At 37.3% G+C, this 24,568-nt stretch overlaps 1 protein-coding gene across 2 annotated transcripts in view; it reads right to left on the bottom strand.

The window, feature by feature from the left end:
• Window positions 1–24,017, bottom strand: part of LOC131067654 (uncharacterized) — a 205,398-nt gene extending 181,381 nt beyond the window's left edge. The window contains exons 1-2 of one of the 2 annotated variants that reach the window (XM_058002751.2): window positions 23,632–24,015; window positions 1,420–1,594 (exon numbers count right to left, since the gene is read on the bottom strand). In XM_058002751.2, the coding sequence (XP_057858734.2) occupies window positions 1,420–1,594; window positions 23,632–23,818 (362 nt within the window). In that variant the 5' untranslated portion in view covers window positions 23,819–24,015. Of the gene's footprint in view, window positions 1–1,419; window positions 1,595–23,631 lie in introns of both variants that reach the window. The other variant, XM_058002752.2, reaches the window with a different exon arrangement.
• Window positions 24,018–24,568: the final 551 nt, after the last annotated feature.

The raw sequence follows: 24,568 nt of genomic DNA, 5'->3' as shown, positions 1-24,568 counted from the left end.
AAGAGTTAGTCTCAGTAACATTAATCCAAAAACAGTCCCAAACTTCTCAAATCGGCCACCTTGAAAGTCTGCAACTCCTTCAAAGAACATGAACCGCTAACAAAATCAGATTTTACCTTAATGCCCACACAAATTCCCAGACTGTCTTCCAACAACGTAGGAATTGCTAGCAAAGAGGGATTTCGTCCTCCAACCCTTAAGAATGAACTCTCCAAAGTCCAAACAATTTCATAAAATATCATATCAACCAAGCATGTTGAAAGAGCTCTCAAAACTTCTATTTATTTACTCTCCAAGGAAGTCGACCCAACTCACAGGTAATGTGGGATAATAGAAATCACTTTTATTTTAATATTATAATCTCCTCATTAAGGCACCCATGTACCCTTTTAAAGAAAGGGGACATTTATTTCTTTTAACACTTAACTTTATGGTCCCACTAAAGTTATTAAATAATGATAAAGTTAAATATTTTAATTTAACTTTATAACAAACTTTATGATTAAATAATAAATATTTCCGATTAGAAATAAATTACCCAATCAATATTCAACTATCATCACCTACATTGTTGCCATTCAAGAATGCACTGAAAATGCTGAGTCGCTGCCCTAGCCGGCTGACTTACTAAAAATAGTAAGTTCCCCAAAATTGCGTCAAATCAACTCGGATTGGCCTGAAACTGGAAATGCCTGAGCCAAATATCCTCTAGATCCCTTCAATGTCCAAGTTAGCCCACGGGACCACAAAGAAATAGGCTAAAGATGAATCACAAATTAACTGGCTAGAAAGGGGATATTACAAATTAACACCCTCAATTTCATGTTTTTGTTATGACCATGTCTGGACAGGACATAAAATTATTAATTTATTAAGTAATGTTAAGGTGTTGGTGTTTATTAATCGTTGACATTTGTAAATGCAAACTGCAAAAGGATATTCTGCTTGGTGAAAACAAAGCTGAAAGTTTATGAGAACACACTAATTACAAAACTTCAATCTAACCATTTCAACTCAAAGACAAGCAATTTAGGTCAAATGCTCCTAGGAAAATTCAAATACTACGAGGAAATTTATGTTCAATGGTTATAAATCCCTCTATAGCTGTTAGTTGAAGTTGAGCAATATGTTGGCTAATGGATTTTTACAACCAAACTTTGCTACCATGCAATTAGATGAACTTTAAAATAAGAAAGTTGCTTCATGAATTTGCTTCTCACACAACCATTGCAATATCTCATAGTTGCGTGACAATAAAATCCATAATAAGGATTTAAAATCTGCAACAATTAGACTTTGGAATAATTTAGTGTGAGGAATGCAACTTAATGTAACGCACTATAATTTTGCATATTTCAAGTAAAATTAAAAACAATTATGATATGTAATGAGAATAAATGATATTAAACACACACACACCTATAGAAATATGCTGAAAGTGCGAAGAAGCCAAGAATAGCCCGAATAATGACCAATTTCCTCGCTTTTGGGGATCCAAAAAAGGGATAGTTCATACGTTGCAATCCAATTCCCGCGAGAATGGAGATAACACTACATCGAGCCATTACTATTTGAGATGAAGGAATAGATCCCCCTGACAATGGTAAAGGAAAGTTGTTTAGATAAAACCTCAATTCTCTTGCTTGTTCTTACAATTAGAGGAGAAATTATCTCATAGTCATGTTTTCTATAACTGTGAAATCAACTGTTGTCTACGCAACTGCTCAATTATACATAAGAACGTGAGAAATAAAACAACTCTATGTCCATAGCTCACTCTAAACATGATATTACCATTTGAAATAAAAAATTTACCCCAAGTTAGACACAACTAAACCAATACTTCAAATATAAAGTATAACTGCACATATGATTACCTGTATATGTTAACTTTCAAACTTGCTCAGATCTTGTTAAATTCTAGTTCTACCATAAAACGAGACAATTATTTTCAAAAGACACCAACATCATATTTGGCAATTGTAGATTGAAAATTTTCTTCACATCAAATCACTAGCATTTAATTTCTTAAAACATATAACATTTGAGAACATTAAATACTCTGTTTTATTATGACAAGTATAAAAAATGAGTCTTTACTTATAGTCAATATTTCCCACACCCGTGGCAGCGTATTTAGCTATAGGAGCAAAACTCCCCAAGGGGCAAGGCATATTCTCTACATACAAACAACACTAAATTTACGAAATGTTCATTGAGTTGATTTTTATAAAGCTTATATTTTGTAATATAAGTTGTTCTCTTGTGTCCTTGGTTATGGTTTGTTATGTTAAAAGGCAACCACTTATGTGACATGAGGCCACATGGCAGGAAAGGAATGGTTAGTTCTTCATACCCTCTCATTATTAAAGAATCTCTCCGCACATCTTATGTGACTGTCTATTTTTGTATCAATATAAGTAACTATTTTGAACAAGCGTTTACCTCCAGACTTACTTGCTGGATTGTGGGAGCAATATGCATGGTGAGTGTGAAGGTCCCACCATGTTATGTTTCCGTGTAATTGTGCCCCCTATAAATGCAGGTGCACTACATAACATAGAAACCTCAAACACAAAAAATCACTATGAATACAGAAGATTTCTCAAAACATTCCCTAATCAAGTCATTTGCCTCTATTTATTCACAAAACATGTAGAGGGCAAGAAATATCCAAAATCATCCCCTTATGTCTACCCCTCCTTTAAATAAGTCCATATCCATATTGACACCAATCAGAGAGTGGTGTGCATTTTAAATGTAGGATCTCGATGTAGATAAGACTAGAAATAGAAATCTGATGAAGAAAAAATTTATGAAATTGTAACGGTCTATCTTGAAATCCGAAACCATCAATTAAACTGAGAGTGGCATGCCTACTCCCAGAAAGTGGCATAACATTCTATTGGGTGCCCTTCTCTTACTCCTAGCAAAGAACCAACTGCACAAGGCCCTGAAATCAGCAAGCCAATCAAAATTCCTGTCAAAAACCACCATACGTTTGATCCTAGCCATCTATAGGCTGTGGATCGTTGAACTTCAGTACAAACATCAAGATCATAATCAAGGAAACTATAGGTTGCAAGTGAAAAAATTTCAAGGGATAGAGAATAATCATCAGATCATCATCAAATTCTTAAACAAACAAGAGGAAGGGTATGCAATCCTTACACATATTATCAGAATATTCTGAATAAAGATGATTCCATTGAACGAATTCTGAATGCTGATCATGTGAGCAAAGTAAAAATTTCCTAAACCAGAAACAATGATTTAATGTTGCAAAGAAAGCTCCTAATCAGTGAGCAAGTCTAATGAATGATCTGGCTGCTTCCTCTAAGCAGTTGAGTATGCTCTTGGGAGGCCAACAATATGTACAAAAAAGCTGGGTTTATGACCCTAAGAGTTAAATATCAGTTGGCCCAACCACTAGGAAGAGGCACTGCACCAATCCAAGAAAAAACAGTTGAAGCTTTGATACTCACTCTTTTGCTAATTTGTTCTTTGATCAAGTTATTTCTCTACAACTACTTCTTTAATCTCTATTTTGGTAAATTTGCTAGCACCTACAATTATCAAAACCTTGGTTATGCATTCTTCTCTTTGAAAAGCTGTAGATTGTTTGATACCCACACATGGGCCCTTGTAACCTGTCCCTACAAGCATGCACTTGGAAAGGATTTTGCCTCCTATTACAAAAATATTAATATATTCTCTTTTTCATTATCAAAAGAAATATATAAAAATGAAATTAATGAGCAATTGTTTTAGTTAATGATTGTAATTTGGATGCAAATGGCTGTTCCTCAGCTCTCATGAATCTTCAATTATATGCTAACCAATAGAAAATGGTTGTTCCCCAACTTTTGTTAACCTTCAATAATCAAATAGCTGTCATGGTGAGGCAGAAACATTTTTGTATAGAGGCCATCTAGGAGATTTGTCCAACATGTAGCCATCAATTCAACCCAACAATCCCTACAACAATAACATCGCTGAGTACAATGAAACCCATATCGATTTGATGTATTAATGCTAGGTCCATCCTTCTCTCTATCAACCCTATCAGATTCACGTGTATTATCTTGTTGAGAATTTTTAAAGTATGAAAACATTTTCATTCTCGTGGTCTTATGATAACATGTCAGTTTGATCATGACTAGCACTATGCTCATATAATGTGTTGATTGTAACTAGGTAGAATGCGGATTCCAATTGCCTTAAGGCAACATTGGAATCCGCCAAGGGCTGGGCCCTTCTCCTCTCACATGCTACTCTTAGGGCTGGGCCCTTCTCATCCCACACGCCACTCTTAGGGCTGGGCCCTATACATCACGCATCCCTTAACACCACGCTACTCCTCAATACCACACTACATGCAAGATAACATGCTTACATGAATAGGGCCAACCCTATCTAATAAAGGGTTTCGGTTAAAGTGATGCAAATAAATTAAAGGTTATTAATCCATCATAAACCGACTTGATTACGAGTGGTTGCTCTCCTATAAATAAGTCATATACCTCTCACAATATTATTCAATGTAGTCTGCAAACAAATGCGAAATATATCCTCCTTCTGCAGTGAACTCCTTTACAAGCAGTAGGTCACAGCGAACTACATATATGTGCAGATCTAAGTGGTGCTCACAGCGAATTCCATATATGTGCAGATCCAATTAGTGATCACAGCGAACTAAATGAACAGCAGATCTAATTGGTGATTACGAATTCCATGAATCTCCATTGAAGGCTCAAGCAAAGGACTGCAACTAGTTGAAAGGTGCATACACAGCAAGACAAGTTAGAAGGACTGTAAAACATGATCACTGTCAACAAACTAGCTGTGTAGTCTTCCATACCATCTTCCTTGTGACTGCAACTTCTATACTCCAGATAAGTGTGTAATTGTCAATTGAATCTAAAACCATAATCAGATCTGAGGATCTTTTCTGGCTGGGTTTTTCCTCCTAGGAGGTTTTCCCAGGGTAATTTTGTCTTGTCTCTTTTGCATTCATTTCTTATCGTGCTTAAATCTGAAAATCTAATTAACCTAGTTGGAAACAAATTCTGATTTTCTGAGTATCATCTAATCTGAAAGTGCTAAAATTAACATGGTATCAGAGCTATAGGCTAGACCAACTTTCAATTTTCAGAATTAGTACTCCTTTATTTCCAGATTGTTGTCTCATTCACAGGTCAGGTTAATGAGGCTGGAAGTTGAAGATAGGCTTGATGGAAATATCAGAGATAGGTCCGTACTAACCAGCGATCAAATTTAATCATGTAATTTCAGTCTCTTGTCCTTTCCTTCTTTGGTGACATGTTTGTAAATATAAGGATCTCTCAAAGACGACTTTGATAACAATGAAAACATTAAATGCTAAATGAACGAATCTTCTATTTTAGTCCTTGTTAAACCGAATATTATAAGAGGATGCTTGGTTAATTAAGATTGTTGTTAAGGGCTTATTATTTTTAGTTGCAACTTTATGTAGTGGTTAAGATCTGATTTAAATAAGAGTTGCAGATCTGATTGTGAAAGGGTGTGTCTCTTGCCAAAGAACATGAATGATGAGGAGGTGTGACCTCTCCCTGATATTGAGAGACATAGAGGAAAGAAATCAAAGCATCCAGTGATATCACCTCGGATCAGATTGGATCATAACTATTTTTAAGTTACAGGTAGTAACATCTTTGTTCTAGGTGGTATGCATGGGTATGTGCTTAGTGCATGCTGCAATATGTATGACAGTTATACTTAATTTCATATATATTCATAATACATGACAAGTTAGTATACTTATAGCCTAATACTTGTTACTACTATCAGTATTTAAGAAAGTTGAGAATGGAGTTGTTTCCAAAAAGGGGCAGTCTAAATCCAATCAATAGGATGATTCCCAAGATAGGGTAAGGATCAACGTCCCGTAAACTTTGAGGGTATGATCCCAAGATAGGGTAAGGGCTTGGAACTGTAAACCTTGAGGGAGCCTAATGTATCTTGGTCTCTGAGCACTTTGGTAACATAGCCATCCCCTTCTTCCTTAGAACTGAAGTAGTAACGTAGGTTGACACTTGCATTAAGAATTATGGATGATAAAATTAATTATCTAGTATGATATAATTAGTTCTCTAGTATGGTAAATGAACAATTTACTTGTCAATAATTGATAAATTAATTGAAGTCATAAGTATTTTGAAATAGATTAAATTATAGGGGAAATTTTGTGTACGTGCCTGTCTGTGACCTGATCAATTAAATACTAAAATTAAATATGGAAGTATGCCCACATTAAATATCTAGTGCTTAATTGTTCCAATGAGTGAGATCAAAACAAAGAAGAAAAGTTGAACTTCATATATTTGTAAAGACATTGCGAACTTGAATATTTCCTCTCTGTTTTGAACTTCGTTTAATTTGTGTGTGCCTTTATCTATGTGCGTAAGAGAAAATAAGCTAGTTACATAAGTATCGCTGCTAATTGAGTAAATGAAGTATTCAATAATGCCATAAATAAGTGAGTTAGGAATTTATTGTTCAAATGCTTGTATTTGTTGTTGGATATCTAGAGGTTGATCGGAAATCCTTTATCAGAATTATTTTATTATATACTATAGCTTACTAATTGCTATTGTCTCATGGAAGTATAGGCTCTCACTATCATATTGCTTGGTTAGTATCTTCATTGGTAAGTATACTTCTTGTAAACATTCTATCAGTACTTCCTCACCTATGATCTGATTGAGTTTTTGACTATCAATTGAATGATTCTATAATAGTTACATAAAATTGACTTGTCAATTGAGTATTTACTATCATGAAGTGTGAAGTATGGTGATGTACAAGTTTTTAAGGTTATGTGTTACAGGCTGGCTCTTTTAATTTGTGTCATATAAGTATTGTCTCAGCATTCTATGGATCATTGGTTATACTGTTAAAAGAACGCATCTAACTTATCATGAATGTTGTGATCCTCACCTAAGGTCATTTTTATATAACCTCATGTAGTAGGTGATGTATGTCGAGGAGCAAGGCCTTATTGACATCAGAAATCCATAAGCTTGGATTGATGTGACTTCAGAGGGAACTTTGAAGTAAGGCATAAGGATCTTCTCACTCAATCAGAAGAAGTTCGAGGATATGTCCTGATCATAATTGCACCATGGGTCCAATTCATAAAAGGTGAAGTTGGCATTTCTCATCCTTGTTTATGAATAATTATGATCTATGATGCTTGGCTATCAGTCTGATATTGAGGATTAAGAGGGAGCCCTATGACTTTCAATAAAACTCTTGGTATGAAAGAGTATTTGATAAGCCTAGGGTTTTTGTAAAGATTCTAACCTGTTCCTTAAAGTATTTGAAATGTTAATTCTGATGATCATACTCTGACATAAAGATAGTCTCATGATTTAATATAAGAAAGAATCAGCTCAGAATTGAGATAGAAGATCTAAACCTAAAATGCATTACTTCTAGGTTAGAAGTGTGGCAAGGATCTAATGAAATTATTCTAAGTCAAGTTTTCTATTGTTGTGTTAGAATTATGGATTATAAACTTATATGGAAACTAACTTGAAGAAGTTGAGTATGTCTGCAACCAACTATGATCTTGCAGATTCGTCTGAATAGAGGCAGGTTGATTGGCGAGTGCTTCAGCGAAGCATATTGTTGCAAGCAAGCATATTTTGATGTTTGCAAGACACAATTGATTATGGGCTGAAGCTGCTTAGGTTCAGATTGGTCAAGAAGTGTTATGGACAAGGAAAACACTTCAAGCATTCACCCACTGCCATCTCTTGGACCTACAGGGATAGTCCTCAGTTGCATTAAGTATTACTGTAGTTAAATACATTGTTGCAAGTGTTGCATCAAGAGAAGCAGTGTGGTTTCTCAAAATTCTTGTTATGTTGTTTTGATTTATTATCAGAATTGTATAGTGATACCTGACAATTCAGTGTTTTATGGCACGACAATCCTGTGTTGCAGATGTTCTCACCGAGTCTCTTGAAGCTTGAGATAGATTTGGAGCTATGGAGAACACCGCCTTGGTTGAGAGGGAGTCTCAACCTCTGTGATACATTGTGTTGTATCAACCACCCTCTGCGGGCAATGTAAGGTGGTATTGTAAACTTCTCAGGGAGAAGTGTAATTAGTAACCATCCTCTGCGGGCAATGTAAGATGGTATTGTAATCTTCTCAGGGAGAAGTATAATTGTTAACCATCCTCTGCGAGCAATGTAAGATGGTAGAAAAGATCCTCTCCACCCTCTACGGGCAATGTAAGGTGGATCTAGTGTATGCTTGTGTGCAAGCTGGAAGATTATGTTATGTAGTTCCATTCTATGCTTGTGTGCAAGATGGAAGACGAAAATATTTCGATTATGTTTATTCCATTCTTTGCTTGTGTGCAAGATGGAGGACTATGTTTTCATTCCATGCTTATGGAGAGCAATGATTATGTATCTCCACTCTATGCTTGGGTGCAAGATGGAAGATTATGATGTTACATTCTTCTTTGGGAGAAGACTGGGGTAAAGACAATGTATGATGGATATACGCGATTGATGGCATGGAAAGACTCCATGATGTGCATGAATAATTGTGTATGTATTCATGACTTGCAAGTGTGCATCCACTCTCCACAGGCAGTACAAGATAGATACTATGGGCTACTATTTGTGGCTACTTGTTATGATCCTCTCTCAAGGATATTTGAAGTTGACAACTAAGTTCAAATTACAATTTAAACATTGTATGTATTACTTAGGGCTGTGTTGATGTGCTTTTTTGTACACGACCAAACACAAAATAAAATACCTAAAAGGTACCTTATCCTCTCTTGAACAAAGTTCCCGACTGCTGAAGATCTCGCCAAAGGATTAGTCGAGGCAACTCCAAGGTTCTGCTTTGTAGGATCTCTACTCGTGGATAAGCTCTTCGCGGTATGATGTGATTTTACTGGAATCACAAGGGGACTTACACTCAATGACCTAAACGTCTGATTTGCTAGAATCACAAATCCTATTAACTAATTGGAAGACAAACAAATGACAAAAGATGCAGGGTTCAGGACGTCTACTCTACTACCTAGAATACGAGAAAATGGATGAATGACTAGGTGGAGTCCTACTGGGCTGGGTCTCACCATCAGGTTGAACAATTCAACACCAACTCAGTGCGATCTTCTAAGGGATGGTTCCAATATGTTCAAATCATACACTATCTGACAATGATCACCATTCAAGATAATGCATGAACAATAGACGTGTAACGACTTAAGATTAAGCTCATTTTATGCCAGTTGACCACGCAGGGCGCACTTACCATCAGTAAGAGGCTAGTGGTATGGACTAGACAGATTTCACACAGGTGCATTCAACAATTTTCTTCACTCAATTTAATCATCTATCATCAAAAATGAAGATTCAACAAGAGACCATGCACATTGCCAAGAAACAACATATTCCACCATATCTTCATTGAAAAGAAGTCTTTACAATTAAGGCAACAATGTCTTGCCTTCTCTTCTTAATCTACTCTAATTTCTATTCTACTATTCTGGCCTCTATTACTAACTATTAACTATTAGCTATTATTGACTAACTATTAGCCTTTACAAATGAGGAGCCAGGGCTTATATAGCGCCCTCAATACAATTTAATGGCTCCGATCAATTTGAGATCAATGGCCGAGATTTTGCAATGAAAACCCTAATTAGGGTTTGTTACAACAAACTCAATTCTGGCCAATGAAATAATTGCATTATTTGGACACATGTCTTCTCTGGAATATTCGACCAATGGAGAACCGGGGTAGGTACATCGAAGTTTGTGCCATCTCCCATGAGTCAGGTACATTGAATCTGGACACATTGAAGTGGACCAACCCGACTGGAGGAGTGATGACCGGGATGCCACCTTGTCTTTCCTTCAAATGTTGGACTGGAAGAGGTCGTCCTTGATGAGGCTGGGCTGGAGAAGGTCGTCCTTGTTGATGCTGGGCTAGAGAAGGTCGTCCTTGTCCTGGCCTGGTCTTCTTTCATCTGCCAAAACAAACCAAAAGATGATTAAGGACACATGATAAATTCATGTCAACATAGCATTTTCAACTTGAATCATCAACAAAAAGATATTAACATGAAACTTGCCCAAGATTTTCTCTAGGAACAGACCCTATAAGAATTTCGCCCTGGACCCTTTGGAAGGGTCAGGAGCGAAATTCCAACTTTAGCTCAAAATTCACATTTTTGAAGGTCAAACATCTTTCCAAGGCATTCCAAATAGTTTTCTCACCCTAGTCCAGGCCTGACTTAGCACAAAATTTGGAGAAAAGGATGGTTTTAGTGTTTTTCGCTTTGGACCCTTTGGAAGGGTCAAGAGCGAATTTCTTGTTTGTAGCTCATTTTTTCATCATTTCAACTTCAATCCACTTCACAAGGCAAGGAAACACTTCTCTTCTTTCATCCAGCCCAAGTTTAACTTGATTTTACAAGGCAAAATAGGTGATTGAAGGATTTTCGCCCTGGACCCTTTGGAAGGGTCAGAAGTGAAATTCTTCCTCTGGCCTAAAATCATTATTTCTGGAGACAACAATCAACTCGAGGGTAATCTCAAAGGCATCTTTCACCTTGGTCTAGGCATGGTTTAGCACAAATTTGAAAGGAATAATTAGATTTTAGGATTTTCGCTCTGGACCCTTTGGAAGGGTCAGGAGCGAAAATCTTGTTTTAGGGTTATTTCCTCATCCTTTCAACTTCAAATCACCTCCAAGACTTAGAACACCTTGCCTCCCTCCTCTCTAGGCCATAAAAATCAAAATTTTACCTTGCCTTGCAAAGAAAATAGGTGGAATTGGGATTTTCGCTCTGGACCCTTTGGAAGGGTCAGGAGCGAAAATCACTTTTTGGCCCAATTCCTTCAAGTTTGATAATTATTGACCATTCAAGGACATGCCTAAGGACACCTCCAATCTTGACCCACACCAAACTTGGCATAAATTTGAGGGAAGAGATAGGTTTTGCAAAATTTCGCTCTAGACCCTTTGGAAGGGTCAGGAACGATTTTCCTTTTCTAGCCCAAAATCATCATTCTTTCAATCCCAATCTTGTTTACAAGATACATTTCATCATTTTTCCTCCAAGGAACAAGGATTGAAGCCTAAGCAAGGTCAAAAAACCAGGTTTACAAGGAATTTCGCTCTGGACCCTTTGGAAGGGTCAGGAGCGAAATTTCCTTTCTAGGCTTGAAATTTCATCTTTTGTTGCTTTCCATCATTCCTCAAGGCAAGAATATGCTTATCCTTCCTCCAACATGCCTTGGACACTAAGGACTTGGCCTAACAAGGAAGAGAATGAGGTCCATGAAGATTTTCGCTCTGGACCCTTTGGAAGGGTCAGGAGCGATTTTCATGATTTGAGCTTGATTCTCCATTTCTCCAACTCCAAACCACCTCAAGAGGCAAAAACATGCTATCCCACTTCCATCTATGCCATAAAAAACTAAGGACTTGACCTCCTCCAATGGAAAAATAGGTGTTTCTAGGAATTTCGGTCTGGACCCTTTGGAAGGGTCAAGAGCGAAATTCACTATTTGGCTCAAAATCCTTCACTTCTCAATGCTTTCAAACATTTCCAATGGCAAAAGATGTCCATCCTTCCTTTCAAGGCGCCTTGCAAATCAAAATTTGGTCAAACTATGGAAGAAATGAGTCTTAGTAGATTTTCGCTCTAGACCCTTTGGAAGGGTCAGGAGCGAAAATCTCCTTCTAGGCTAGATTACTCACTTTTCAAACTCCAAACCACTTCAAGAAGCAAACTTAGCTCATTTTCCACCTGAGGAAGAAGGTTTCAAGGTCAAACAAGGTAGCAAATGAAGTTTATGATGAATTTCGCTCTGGACCCTTTGGAAGGGTCAGGAGCGAAATTCTCCTTTAGGCGCGAAATTCTCCTTTAGGCCAAAATCTTGTTCTTCAAAATCAATCAAACTCCCTCTCAAGGCAAAAACATACCCATTCATCTCCCATCAAGCCAACGCCTAGCCAAAATAAGGAAGAAAACAAGAGTTATAAGGATTTTCGCTCTGGACCCTTTGGAAGGGTCAGGAGCGAAAATCATGTTTTGACCTTGATTCTTGATTTTTCAAACTCTAATCTTCCTTGAGGGGCCAACATAGATCTTTCTTCATGCATCTCCACCTTGGTCCTAACTCTTGCTAAAGGAAAAAATGAGTGTTTCAAGAATTTCGCTTTGGACCCTTTGGAAGGGTCAGGAGCAAAATTCACATTCTTGGCTAAAATCTTCACCTCATCCACCTTTACTCACCTCCTAAAGTTAGAACATGTAAGACACCCCCAAACATGCCTAAGGAACTATGAAATTGGTCTTGACAAGTGATAAATTGAGGTGCACAAAGATTTTTCGCTTTGGACCCTTTGGAAGGGTCAGGAGCGAAATTCCTAATCTTGGCCAAGATCCTGACTTCATTTTCACATTTCTTCATTCAAACAAGCGTTTTTGCCTTCATTCAAGCCTAGGAATGCATTAGTTCTAGGTTTTCGTCAAAGTAGAATGTCTTATGGAGAATTTCGCTCTGGACCCTTTGGAAGGGTCAAGAGCAAAATTCGCTTTGGACCCTTTGGAAGGGTCAGGAGCGAAATTTGAAATTTTGAACTCTCCGTGAGGATCATTTTATGGAATATAACATTTAAGTACTTATACTTTAAATTATATTCCATATATACTTTCAGGATGTTTGAGAGTGGTTTCGGACCTCCAGGAGTTATATTGCAAAATCTAGTTTTTGGAGGATTATTTGAAGATCAGGATGACATTCCAGACTTCATCACTCACCAACTCGACCTAACTCAGACCTTCAAGGATGATACTCACTCACAAAGCAAGACACAATTAGCAACAAGATCAAAACCAGGCCCTAAGGAAGACTCTCAAAGAAACCCTAATTCTGGGGCCCTGTGGACTCACCCTGGCTCAAGCAAAGCCTACAATCCAACGATCCCCTCGACAGCACTCATCCTGCAAAGGCTAACAGACAAAACCCTAAAAGACCTAGAAAACAAACCCTAGAAAGAAAAAAGCAGGGGTCCCCATTTGCAATGGGTGAAGTGTGAATACGTCACAACAGGTTGGGCCCTAATCTTGTAACCAGGTTGTAAGATTATCTTTCTCCCTAGTTAAGAGGGAGTGTTGATTGTAACTAGGTAGAATGTGGATTCCAATTGCCTTAAGGCAACATTGGAATCCGCCAAGGGCTGGGCCCTTCTCCTCTCACACGCTACTCTTAGGGTTGGGCCCTTCTCATCCCACACGCCACTCTTAGGGCTGGGCCCTATACATCACGCATTCCTTAACACCACGCTACTCCTCAATACCACGCTATGTGCAAGATAACATGCTTACATGAATAGGGCTGACCCTATCCAATAAAGGGTTTCGGTTAAAGTGATGCAAATAAATTAAAGGTTATTAATTCATCATAAGCCGACTTGATTAGGAGTGGTTGCTCTCCTATAAATAAGTCATATACCTCTCACAATATTATTCAATGTAGTCTGCAAACAAATGCGAAATATATCCTCCTTGTGCAGCGAACTCCTTTACAAGCAGTAGGTCACAGCGAACTACATATATGTGCAGATCTAAGTGGTGCTCATAGCGAATTCCATATATGTGCAGATCCAATTAGTGATCACAGCGAACTTCATGAATGAACAGCAGATCCAATTAGTGATCACAGCGAACTAAATGAACAGCAGATCTAATTGGTGATTACGAATTCCATGAATCTCCATTGAAGGCTCAAGCAAAGGACTGCAACTAGTTGAAAGGTGCATACATAGCAAGACAAGTTAGAAGGACTGTAAAACATGATCACTGTCAACAAACTAGCTGTGTAGTCTTCCATACCATCTTCCTTGTGACTGCAACTTCTATACTCCAGATAAGTGTGTAATTGTCAATTGAATCTAAAACCATAATCAGATCTGAGGATCTTTTCTGGCTGGGTTTTTCCTCCTAGGAGGTTTTCCCAGGGTAACTTTGTCTTGTCTCTTTTGCATTCATTTCTTATCATGCTTAAATCTGAAAATCTAATTAACCTAGTTGGAAACAAATTCTGATTTTCTGAGTATCATCTAATCTGAAAGTGCTAAAATTAACATAATGCACTGATGTTTTGGCATTTTCCTACTCTTAGCATGGGTTTACCAAGAGGAAAGGTGTCATCCTATTACATATTGTTGGAGTAATTGAGAAACTTTATCCAATTATTTAATTAATTAGGTACTTTAATTACTTTATTCACTTAAGCTAATCTTATGTGCTTTTTCCTTTTATTAAATTAGGCTAATAATAGCTTAAGTTGCCTCATTCATTATGATTGTGACACTTGGCACTAGCTGATTTAATCTAGCATTAAGGTTTTGCATCTAGAGTTTCATTCGTCCTTTTATAAAGATTCTTTTGCTCATTGTAATATATTCTTTTGTGTAATCAATAGAGAATTTCCAAGTTGTTGCGCATAATGTTCTTTCTTGATACCTCTTGTGTGACAAGTGTTTTGCTTGCAGATGATTCTTGGCTCCTATGGTTATATCATCAACTTCTACATGGTATCAAAGCTTCAGATATGTTAAGTTCTTGTCCATATGCTTGAGGGATCCAACCTTGAATGATCTTTTTGAGCACATTGGGCTCAAATGGGCATCACCATCGCGCTCAGAAGGCCCAAGAACCCCAAATATGCCTATCAAATCATTGAAATTCATGACTGCGAAATTTTTTTTGAGGGTCCAGCCTTTTATACAACGGTCTGAAGCATGCTCCATCCAATCTAGGTTCACCTTTTTATCCACTGATTCAAAGCATATTCTATCCGATCTAGCTTCACCCTTTTATCTAACAGTACAAATGCATGTGCAATGTAATAATCACCCCTAATTTGCCGCTGAATTTTTTGCACCTTCTCTTCTTTGAAACACTAAGGAATTATATCAAATAATTGGCACGCAATTATATCAAACAGTTGGCTTACAAACTCACATCAATCCAATCATAGGAATTAAGTCATAGTATTCAGTAACTTACTAAATCAATGATAGTGTTAACAAACTGAATTTAGGAACTCCGTATATTTTCTGAATAAGAAGCAGATTTACAATACTTTCAATGCTGATGACAATGCCAATATACTGTAATTTTGTATGTTCAGCCCAAATTACATAAACATTGCTTAATAACACTCAAACTATGATGTCACATGTAAACGCTGTCCAGCCAGAGTTTCAGACCTGATACATCTTCTATCAGTCTTGTATGGCACTCTCCAGCTACAGCATAACCAACGCAACTCCTTCAAAACACCCCAATACTGGTACGGCTCAGTAATATCGAGTTTCCAGACTGCTGTGGCAACTTTCAGAATTATTATTGACTGTTCCAGCTCCTTCCTGGGCATGTACAGCCTGCCCTAGGTCTGTGTGAATGACTCCAGCAAGTTGGCACCTATCACTAGGGGTTTCTAACTCATACGGCAACTTAATACTCAAAATGAATGATAATATAAGTCCTCAGTAACAGCAGATCGATCTCCAAACTTCAATCTCCATTTCCAGCACAAACTAACAATTTTTGAATCCTTCCTCGCAACTGTAGCACTATAGCACGAATACTGTAGCGCGAGTACTGTTCACACCACTGTAGCATCAGTTCATATAGCATGGGAAAAATCTCTTCTGCCCCTCAAATTTGAACCCTAGCTGTTTGCAAACACTATAGATTTGAATGGTAAGTTTCACAAATGACTCATTACCTTAAAGCTCTCTTATTCCCCTGGCTGTGTCTCTCAACAGCAAGGAGAAAGTCAGCTGAGAGGGATTTCATCCTCCAAACCCAGAAATCAGACTCCCAAGAATTCCAACAGCATAATATTAATCTCATTCCCAGCATATTGAAAGAGGACTCTTCAATCTCTTTTATAACCCATTCTAAGAGCTCATTCACTCCTCTTGTCAATGTGGGATAAATAAAATCACCCTTTTTGCCCTTTCCTATAATTTCGAGATTTTTGTTTTTTTGCCCCTATTTTCTCACAATTGCTTTTTTGGTCCCTATTTTATCGTGATTGTTTTTTCTTTAATATTCCCCATACCATGTAACATGATTTTCCTTCAACTTGAATCCCTGGACACTTTTTTATGTCTCCAATGTATTATAGAATAAAGGGGAACTCTTTTATTTAAATATTTCCCACAACTATAGACTATGCATTAATAAAGTTAAATAACTAAATTTAACTTTATTAAATAACTTTATTAATGCATAATAAATCATATCAATGATAAATAAATCTTCTTGTCAATTTTAAACAATTACCATCGACATGTCACTGCCACTAGATGTCCAACCATGTCCAAAATGACTTAGTATAAATAGTAAGTGTGCCCAAAACTGCATCAAACCCCCTTAGAATGGCTTGCAACTAAAATTGTCTAGGCCAAATGGCCTCTAAGTCCCTTTAATGTCCTGCTTAGCCTATGGGACCATGGCCATCGACATGTCACTGCCACTAGATGTCCAGCCATGTCCAAAATGACTTAGTATAAATAGTAAGTGTGCCCAAAACTGCATCAAACCCCCTTAGAATGGCTTGCAACTAAAATTGTCTAGGCCAAATGGCCTCTAAGTCCCTTTAATGTCCTGCTTAGCCTACGGGACCATGGCAAATAGGCTAACGACAACATCATGCTATGAATGCTAGGAAGGGGGCATTACAGTCCGCCCTTCCCAAAATTGCTTGCCCTCAAGCAATATCAACTCTAGATGTTGCAAGATCTTATCACTCTCCCATGTAGCATCCTCAACTGGCAGGTTCCTCCACTTAACCAAATATTCCTTAATCATCCTTCTCTGAAGTGTCCTCTCCCTGGTATCAATGATTGCCTCTGGAACCAATATCAACTTCCCTTCTTCATCCAAGGGTGGCAACTCTACTAATGGCACCACATTATGGCCTAAGGCTTTTTTTAGTCTGAAAACATGAAATACATTATGTCCCTTACTGTTGGCTGGCAAATCTAGCTCATAGGCCACCTCTCCAATGCGTTGAGTAACCTTGAATGGACCATAAAATCGTGGCTTAAGTTTCTCAACACCACTCTTCTTCAAAGAAGACTGTTTGTAAGCACATAGTTTCAGATATACCATATCACCAATCTCAAAGTTGCGCTCAATCCTGTGTTGATCAGCATATAGATTTTGTTGATCTATGCCTATTGTATGTTCTCCTTCAATGCCCTCAGGATGTCCTGACTCTCTTGCAACAAATCTTTTGCCTTAGGCACCCTACTTTCCCCAAAGAGTAAATCCATGAAGTTTGAGGCTTCATACCCATACAATGCCATAAATGGAGTCATCCATTAGTCATGTGGTAGGTGGTATTGTAGCAATACTCACCCAAGTGCAGCCATCTGACCCAAGCCTTCTGCTGTCCTGATACATGATTCTACAGATAACCTTCTAACCACTTGTTCACTATCTTTGTCTGACCGTCAGTCTATGGGTGATAGCTAGTGCTAGGAGTGAGTTCCACACCACTCAACCTAGCAATTTCCTGCCAAAAAAGACTCAGGAACTTGGGGTCCCTGTCACTCACAATGTTCCTGGGCAACCCATGTAACCTAAATACCTCCCTAAAGAACAAGTCAACCACTTGGGCTACTATGTAGGTGGCTGTGATAGCGAAGAAATGTGCAAATTTTGTCAATCTATCGATTACCACATATATGCAGTCCTTACCTTGCACCCTAGGCAATCCTGTAATGAAGTCCATCAATATACTTTCCCACTTCTAATCTGGAATCAGTAAGGGCTGAAGTAAACCGGTTGGAAATGTATGTTCATTCTTATTTTGCTGACATACTGGACACTCTCTAACATACTTCGGGACTTCATTCTTAAGTCCTTTCTATGTGAACCTTTCTCGGATCTGCCAGTATGTCTTGAGGAATCCCAGTTGACTAGCCAATGAAGCATCATGGAATGTCCTCAAGATTACTTCCTTGAAGTGAGAAGTGTTAAGTTCTTTCAAAATTTTGTGATCAAAATAGAAGAGATGGAGATATGATCTGAAAGTTGTATTTTATCTGCTATAGTGTGTTTTAAAGATGCACCACACTTATCAATTTCGGTGTGTGCATCCTCCTCAATGTAAGCATGCTATATAAGTGGATGAGGGGTTACGTAGTGAAGAGATATGTCTTCCCACGTGGAAAGACACATCTCTTCCCTACGTACCTCTCACCATAGTATATAAACTAGTCACCGTTTACTTACCTGATCGGAAGGAGTGTGACTTGTTTGAGAATTGCTTTACCACCCGATACCATGAACGGTGTAACTATTGGTCAAACGCGATAAGTTAACTTTGGTTTTATTTATCATTAGTTAACGTTAACATATTAGTATATGTAATCAAATTAATATATATATATATTGGAAGCATGAAATAGTATGACCGACGTTACAAAATTAACACTCCCTCTTAACTAGGCAGGACACATTTCATGTTAGAGAAAACATCACAATTCATCCATTGATTCTGAAGAGAGGAGATATCACACCATAGTGATATTTAGAGATATGGTTCAACAATGAATATCAAGTCTCATGATACTCACCATAACTCATAGTTATCAAGTAAGGTATGTGTACTGGCATCAAGTCACATGATGCCTACCATACTGATAATGATTTCATGGCATGTCCACGAATATTATGTTCATAATATTCACCATGAATATCTCTATCATAATTATGGTTTATTTAATGATATCAACCAACAGATATCTACCGTAATGTCTCAGAGATATATATACTATCATGACATGTCCACAAATATCAAGTCACATGATATCCATCAAGATAGTTACATTGATAATTGTACAATCGTCACCTTACAATATCAATTTGAAACAAGTGTTCATTATTGATGTCACATGTAAACATTGCTCAATAACACTCAAACTATGATGTCACATGTAAACACATACCACAAACGTTGTCTAGTCAGAGTTTCAGACCTGGCACATCTTCTATCAGTCTTGTATGGCACTCTCCAGCTACAGCATAACCAATGCAACTCCTTCAAAATACCCCAACACTAGTACGGCTCAGTAATATCGAGTCTCCAGACTGCTGTCGCAACTTTCAGAATTATTATTGACTATTCCAGCTCCTTCCTGGGCATGTACAACCTGCCCTAAGTCTGTGTGAATGACTCCAACAAGTTGGCACCTATCACCAGGGGTTTCTAACTCATACAGCAGCTTAATACTCAAAATGACTGATCATATAAGTCTTCAGTAACAGCAGATCGATTTCCAAACTTCAATCTCCATTTCCAGCACAAGCTAACAATTTTCGAATCCTTCCTAGCACTGTAGCACGGATACTGTAGCGCGGGTACTGTTCACGCCACTGTAGCAGAAGTTGGTACAGCATGGGAAAAATCTCTTCTGCCCCTCAAATTCGAACCCTAGCTGTTTGCAAACACTATAGATTTGAATAGTAAATTTCACAAATGACTTATTACCTGGAAGCTCTCTTATTCCCTCGACTGTGTCTCTCAACAGCAAGGAGAATGTCAACTGAGAATGGCCCAAAACTGCCTCAAAACCCCTCAGAATGGCCTGCAACTGAAACTGTCTAGGCCAAATGGCCTCTAAGTCCCTTTAACATCCTGGTTAGCCTAGGAGACCATGGGAAATAGGCTAACAACAACATCATGCTATGAATGCTAGGAAGGGGACATTACATGCAAGCTCTCCAAGCCCTAAATTTTTTTTTTTGACCTAGGTTGGTTTTTTGGCCATAATTAGGTATACGAGTTCAAAATCATGTAAACAAGATATCGTCAGAAAGCTAGTTTCAGTGCCAATCTAGTGGTGCAAGTGGTTTTGGCAGATTCTACTCCTATTTTCTATACCAGGCCTCCAAAGTCAAAAGTTCAGTTTCGTGATTTCAGGGCCATAACTTGTACATCCGGACTTCGTTTTCCGAAAAGCAAATATCGTTGGAAAACTTGTGGAGTCTTCTATCAAGATCTCCTGCTATTTTTTCCAGATTTTGCCTCAAGTACATTTTATTTAGATTTTTGTGTTTTCACTATCTAGTCAATTACTTGGATGTTTTAGCACCTGGAATGGATCTGTTTGTTGGAGAGGGTTCTATTTTATGTGCTTTACATGTGTTGAGATTTTGGGGATCTCATTATTTCATTTGAGAAGGAATCATGGGTTTTTGTGTTCACCCTTCTATTATCAACCTAGCAAAGGGCAATTATGAGTCATGGCGAAAGGGCATCTTGACACATCTTAGATGGCTTGATTTTTTGCCCTATCTATATCGACTCATCCCTCAACCAACTTCAGAGAGGGGTCAACATGCTTGTAGGATCATTAATGACCATGTTGTAGGTGTGATTGGTTCTAGTGTTGATGATGACACTGTGTGTGCTTTGTTGGGCATTGAATGTCCTCGCACACTTTGTACTCGCCTTTGGGAGATCTATGGAGACCCTCATATCTCTCCATTTCCAGAGGATCTTGCAGTAGATTGGGTCATTCCCCTCGCACATGCAAATTTTCTACCTATGATCATGGTACTTTTGAGATGCTTGAATATATCATGAGTCTTTCACGCCCTGATAGATCAAAGGCTTGTCTCTCAGTTCTCACTCCTCATATTGAGACACCATCTCAGTCTTCATCATCTTTTGTTGTTCTTGATCAGATTGGCATTGGCTCATGCATGGCCCCCATTGATTCAGTTCAGCGGGTTGATTGTTCCCTTCCAGTTTCTGCTTTGTGGGATGAGCACTTGTCACATATTAAAGGGTTGTTTGATAGATCACATACTCCAAACATTAATGACATATTCGAGGATCTTTAGTTCCTCTTTCATGACAATTTGAGCATTCCTGTCATCCCATCTTCAATGCCTTCAGAGGTTGTTCATCAAGTACCTTCACGGTTGTTTGGATTTGCTTCAGCGGATTTGGCATATCATGATTGAGACATGTGGACAATTGAGCAGTTTCCCTAGGCACACATAGTTTGTATTTGGATCCTACTTCTTCCAGTTTATGGGAGTTGCTTCTCTTATCTCCAATGGATTTGTTTCTTCCCGAGGGGAGAAATGTTGTCTGCAAGCAGTGGATCATGTCCTGTCTTCAGACCTTCATCATTGGCACAAGAGCTACTTCTTCATTGGGGGTATTCATATCCTCATTTTCTCTCTTATAGGGTGGTGGGAGAGGGGGGGGGGAGACATTCATTGTACTACTATGACAGAAGCAGCCCTTGGGGGGTCATAATGAAGTCCTCCTCCTTTCCTTCTTTCTCTAGTATAGTTCATTCATTTTCTCTCTTTTGGAGAGGTGTTTTGTCCCATTGGGTTTTCTCCTTTTCTCCATTTGTGAGAGTTGCATTGGTTTGAACATGAGTACCTGATCAGGCCTTTATTGTTGAGACTCATTCATGCATGCATTTTGCATTCATCTTTAGCAATTTCGCTACTCCCTAAGTTAACCTTAAGGGGGAATGTTGGAGTAACAAGGACAATTTATCTAATTACTTAATTTATTAGGTCCTTTAATTACTTTATTCACTTAAGCTGTTTTAGGTGCTTATTCCTTTTATTAAATTAGGCTAATAATAGCTTAAGTTGTCTCAATCATTATGATTCTGACACTTGGCACTAGCTAATTTAATAAAATCATTTGGGTTTTTCATATAGGGTTTCATTCATCCTTTTATAAAGATTCTTTCACTCATTTTAATGTATTCTTTTGTGCAATCAAAACAAAATTCTCAAGTTGTTGAGCATATTGTTCTCTCTTGATCTCTTTTGTGTGACAAGTGTTTTGCTTGCAAATGATTCTTGGCTCCTATGGTTGTATCATCAACTTCTACACATATAATAGTGGCAAACGACATGCTTTGTGTGTCTATGTAATAATTGTGTTATGGATAAAGAGTTTCCAGAAATTCCAAGTCATGAGCAATTAAGTTGAAGTACTGCTCAATTAGAAATGAGCACCTTAATTTTCCCAAGCATGAGAAGATACCGAGTTTTTTGGTTATTTGTAAAGTGAGCAGATTTTTCATGATTGGGTGGCTACTCCTTGATTTTCAAAAACTTCTTTATTTCTCTTGGTAATGGGATGTCAACATTAAGGTTTCATTTTTTATTTCTTTTCTTCCCTAACTTTCCTTTTCTCTCTTTTGTACAGTGTCTTAGTCTATGCTTGCTATCCCTTGTCTTTGTATTTTGTTCTCTCCCCTTCACTTTTCCTAGTTTTCCCCCCATTTCCTCATCTCTTTTCTACCTTATTTGACCTCACCTTTTGGGATGATTTCCTAGATGTTCCTTTTCTTCATTTGCTCTTTCCCGTCTTCTTTGGTATGAATGCAATTAACTAAATACGCATATTGGCTGCAAAACAATCATTTCTCTCATTTGTCTCTCTGTTCTGTGTTTTTTGGGTGGTGAGATAAGGAGCTGGTCCGTTGTGATATTTTATATTTTAAAAACCTCCTGAAACTATTTTCAAACCTATTGAAATCCCTTGTAAATCGTTCGATGAGCATTATTACTCTATTTGAAGAGATAACGAGATCCATTTTAATTTATTGAGGATTTTTGTGCTAGAATTCAATAGGGATACACATCTAGCATTGATGTCAGTTAATCCTAAAGACAATTAGGATTGTTGTTTCGGCGATCTAAAAAGCGGGAGACTTTGAGAGTTAACAGGATTACAAGTAATGACCTATATGCGGCATTATGAATATTTGAAGTGAACCTGCAATTTTAATTTTGTATCGAAGCCTAAAATGTGCCCATTTAAGACCCAGCCAGTGGGCATTGGGCAACCATGCTCTGGAATATGCAACTGCTCTTTCTGTGCACACGGAGACAATACTATTGGGCGTTTACTATTTGCAGGGATGTAGTGACTCCTCCTATATTGGATAAAAACCCTGGATCACCCGGATCGCTTGTTCTCAATGGACTAGCGCATCTCTCCCCGGTCTGGAATTTCCTCTATAACCTTGGTTTAGACTCGGGCATTCTAATAAATGTAGGTTAGCATTTAACCTAGATCTTACCAGATCAAAATTATTTTCCAGAAAAAGCTAATTTATCAAGGTCCATGCCATCTTACAACCTTTAGACAGTGTCAGGTACCTAAAAGTCTGTGAATGTCATGACATGGCAGGGATGGAGAACTAATTCATGGTCCGCTCCATGAGGATTTGACCGGCAAAGGGTCTAACCATATCTTTCCAATTTTCAATTGGAATTCCATTAAATAAATGCAGAATTTAAAAAAATAGAAAACACGCAACTAAATACGAATTCACAAATCTTTCATCAAATTCTTGGAGAGAGGGAAAGAAATAAAAATAATGAGATCAACCTAAAGTGTATTGGACACCCAGACTTAAAATCCAAATCCTCACTTAGGATAATTATCACGACCGAACATTTATAATGAAGATGCATACAAATCTAATTTGAAAAAGACATAGAATGAGTTTGCATTTTACTTGTAAGCAGCTTGACTAAGAGTCCCATGATGCTGTAGGCTGATGAAGAAATTACCATACAAAACACACCCGCGTGCTTTCCATTCCATATTTTGTGATGTAATTTATCCACCCATTTGATACGAGAAAACATGGCTCCTTTGGAGTCCTCTTCGATGTCCTTCTGGTTTGGATCTTCTATATCCATTGTTTCTTTTCAGTTCGCTGTACATCAAACCAGTGTTATTTTTGAACGATGGAAATCAAGGAAGGCTGAGCTTGTGGAACTGTGAATGTTCAGCCAAGATATAAAGTTTTGAAAATATTTGTGCAGCGCTATTTTAGGCATAAATTCCACGCGCACGTCGTCATGTGCACTGAGTTGGCTAGATGGATGGAATATAGCAGAAGGTAGAGTAAATAAAAATAGACACATGAAAGTAAACGTTTATAGTTTATTAATAAAATTATGTTTATCTATTTAATAATTTTATTAGTACTTCTTGTTAGTTAGGTAATATTATTGTAATGATAATTCATTTGTTGTGCTTATATGGTTATTAAAAAAAATTATTTAGATCAATAAAAAGCAATTATTTTTCTTTCTTTTAATTTTTTAATTTTTATTTTATTTTTATTTTTTTTAAATATTTTTTTGGCAAAAAAGATAAATATCCATATTAATTTACTCTTTTATTTAATTTAAACATAATAATTTATTAAATTTAATATGAAAGTAAACAAATAGAAGAAGGATAAATATTATGGACCTTCCTAACAATTTATTTTTAAAAAAATTAATATTTTAAAATAAATTTAATAGTATTAATATTTTTTTATCTATAGCTTTTCATTATTTAATTACATAAAATAAATAATTATTTTTAATTTGTAATTCTTATTTAATTTAAACATAATAATTTATCAAATTTAATATGATATTAAACAATCTTTCTAA

This window comes from Cryptomeria japonica, chromosome 11 (assembly GCF_030272615.1).
Source record: "Cryptomeria japonica chromosome 11, Sugi_1.0, whole genome shotgun sequence".
NCBI lineage: Eukaryota > Viridiplantae > Streptophyta > Pinopsida > Cupressales > Cupressaceae > Cryptomeria > Cryptomeria japonica.
Note: the sequence above shows the minus strand (reverse complement) of the source record. Positions and strands in the feature narration are given on the sequence as shown.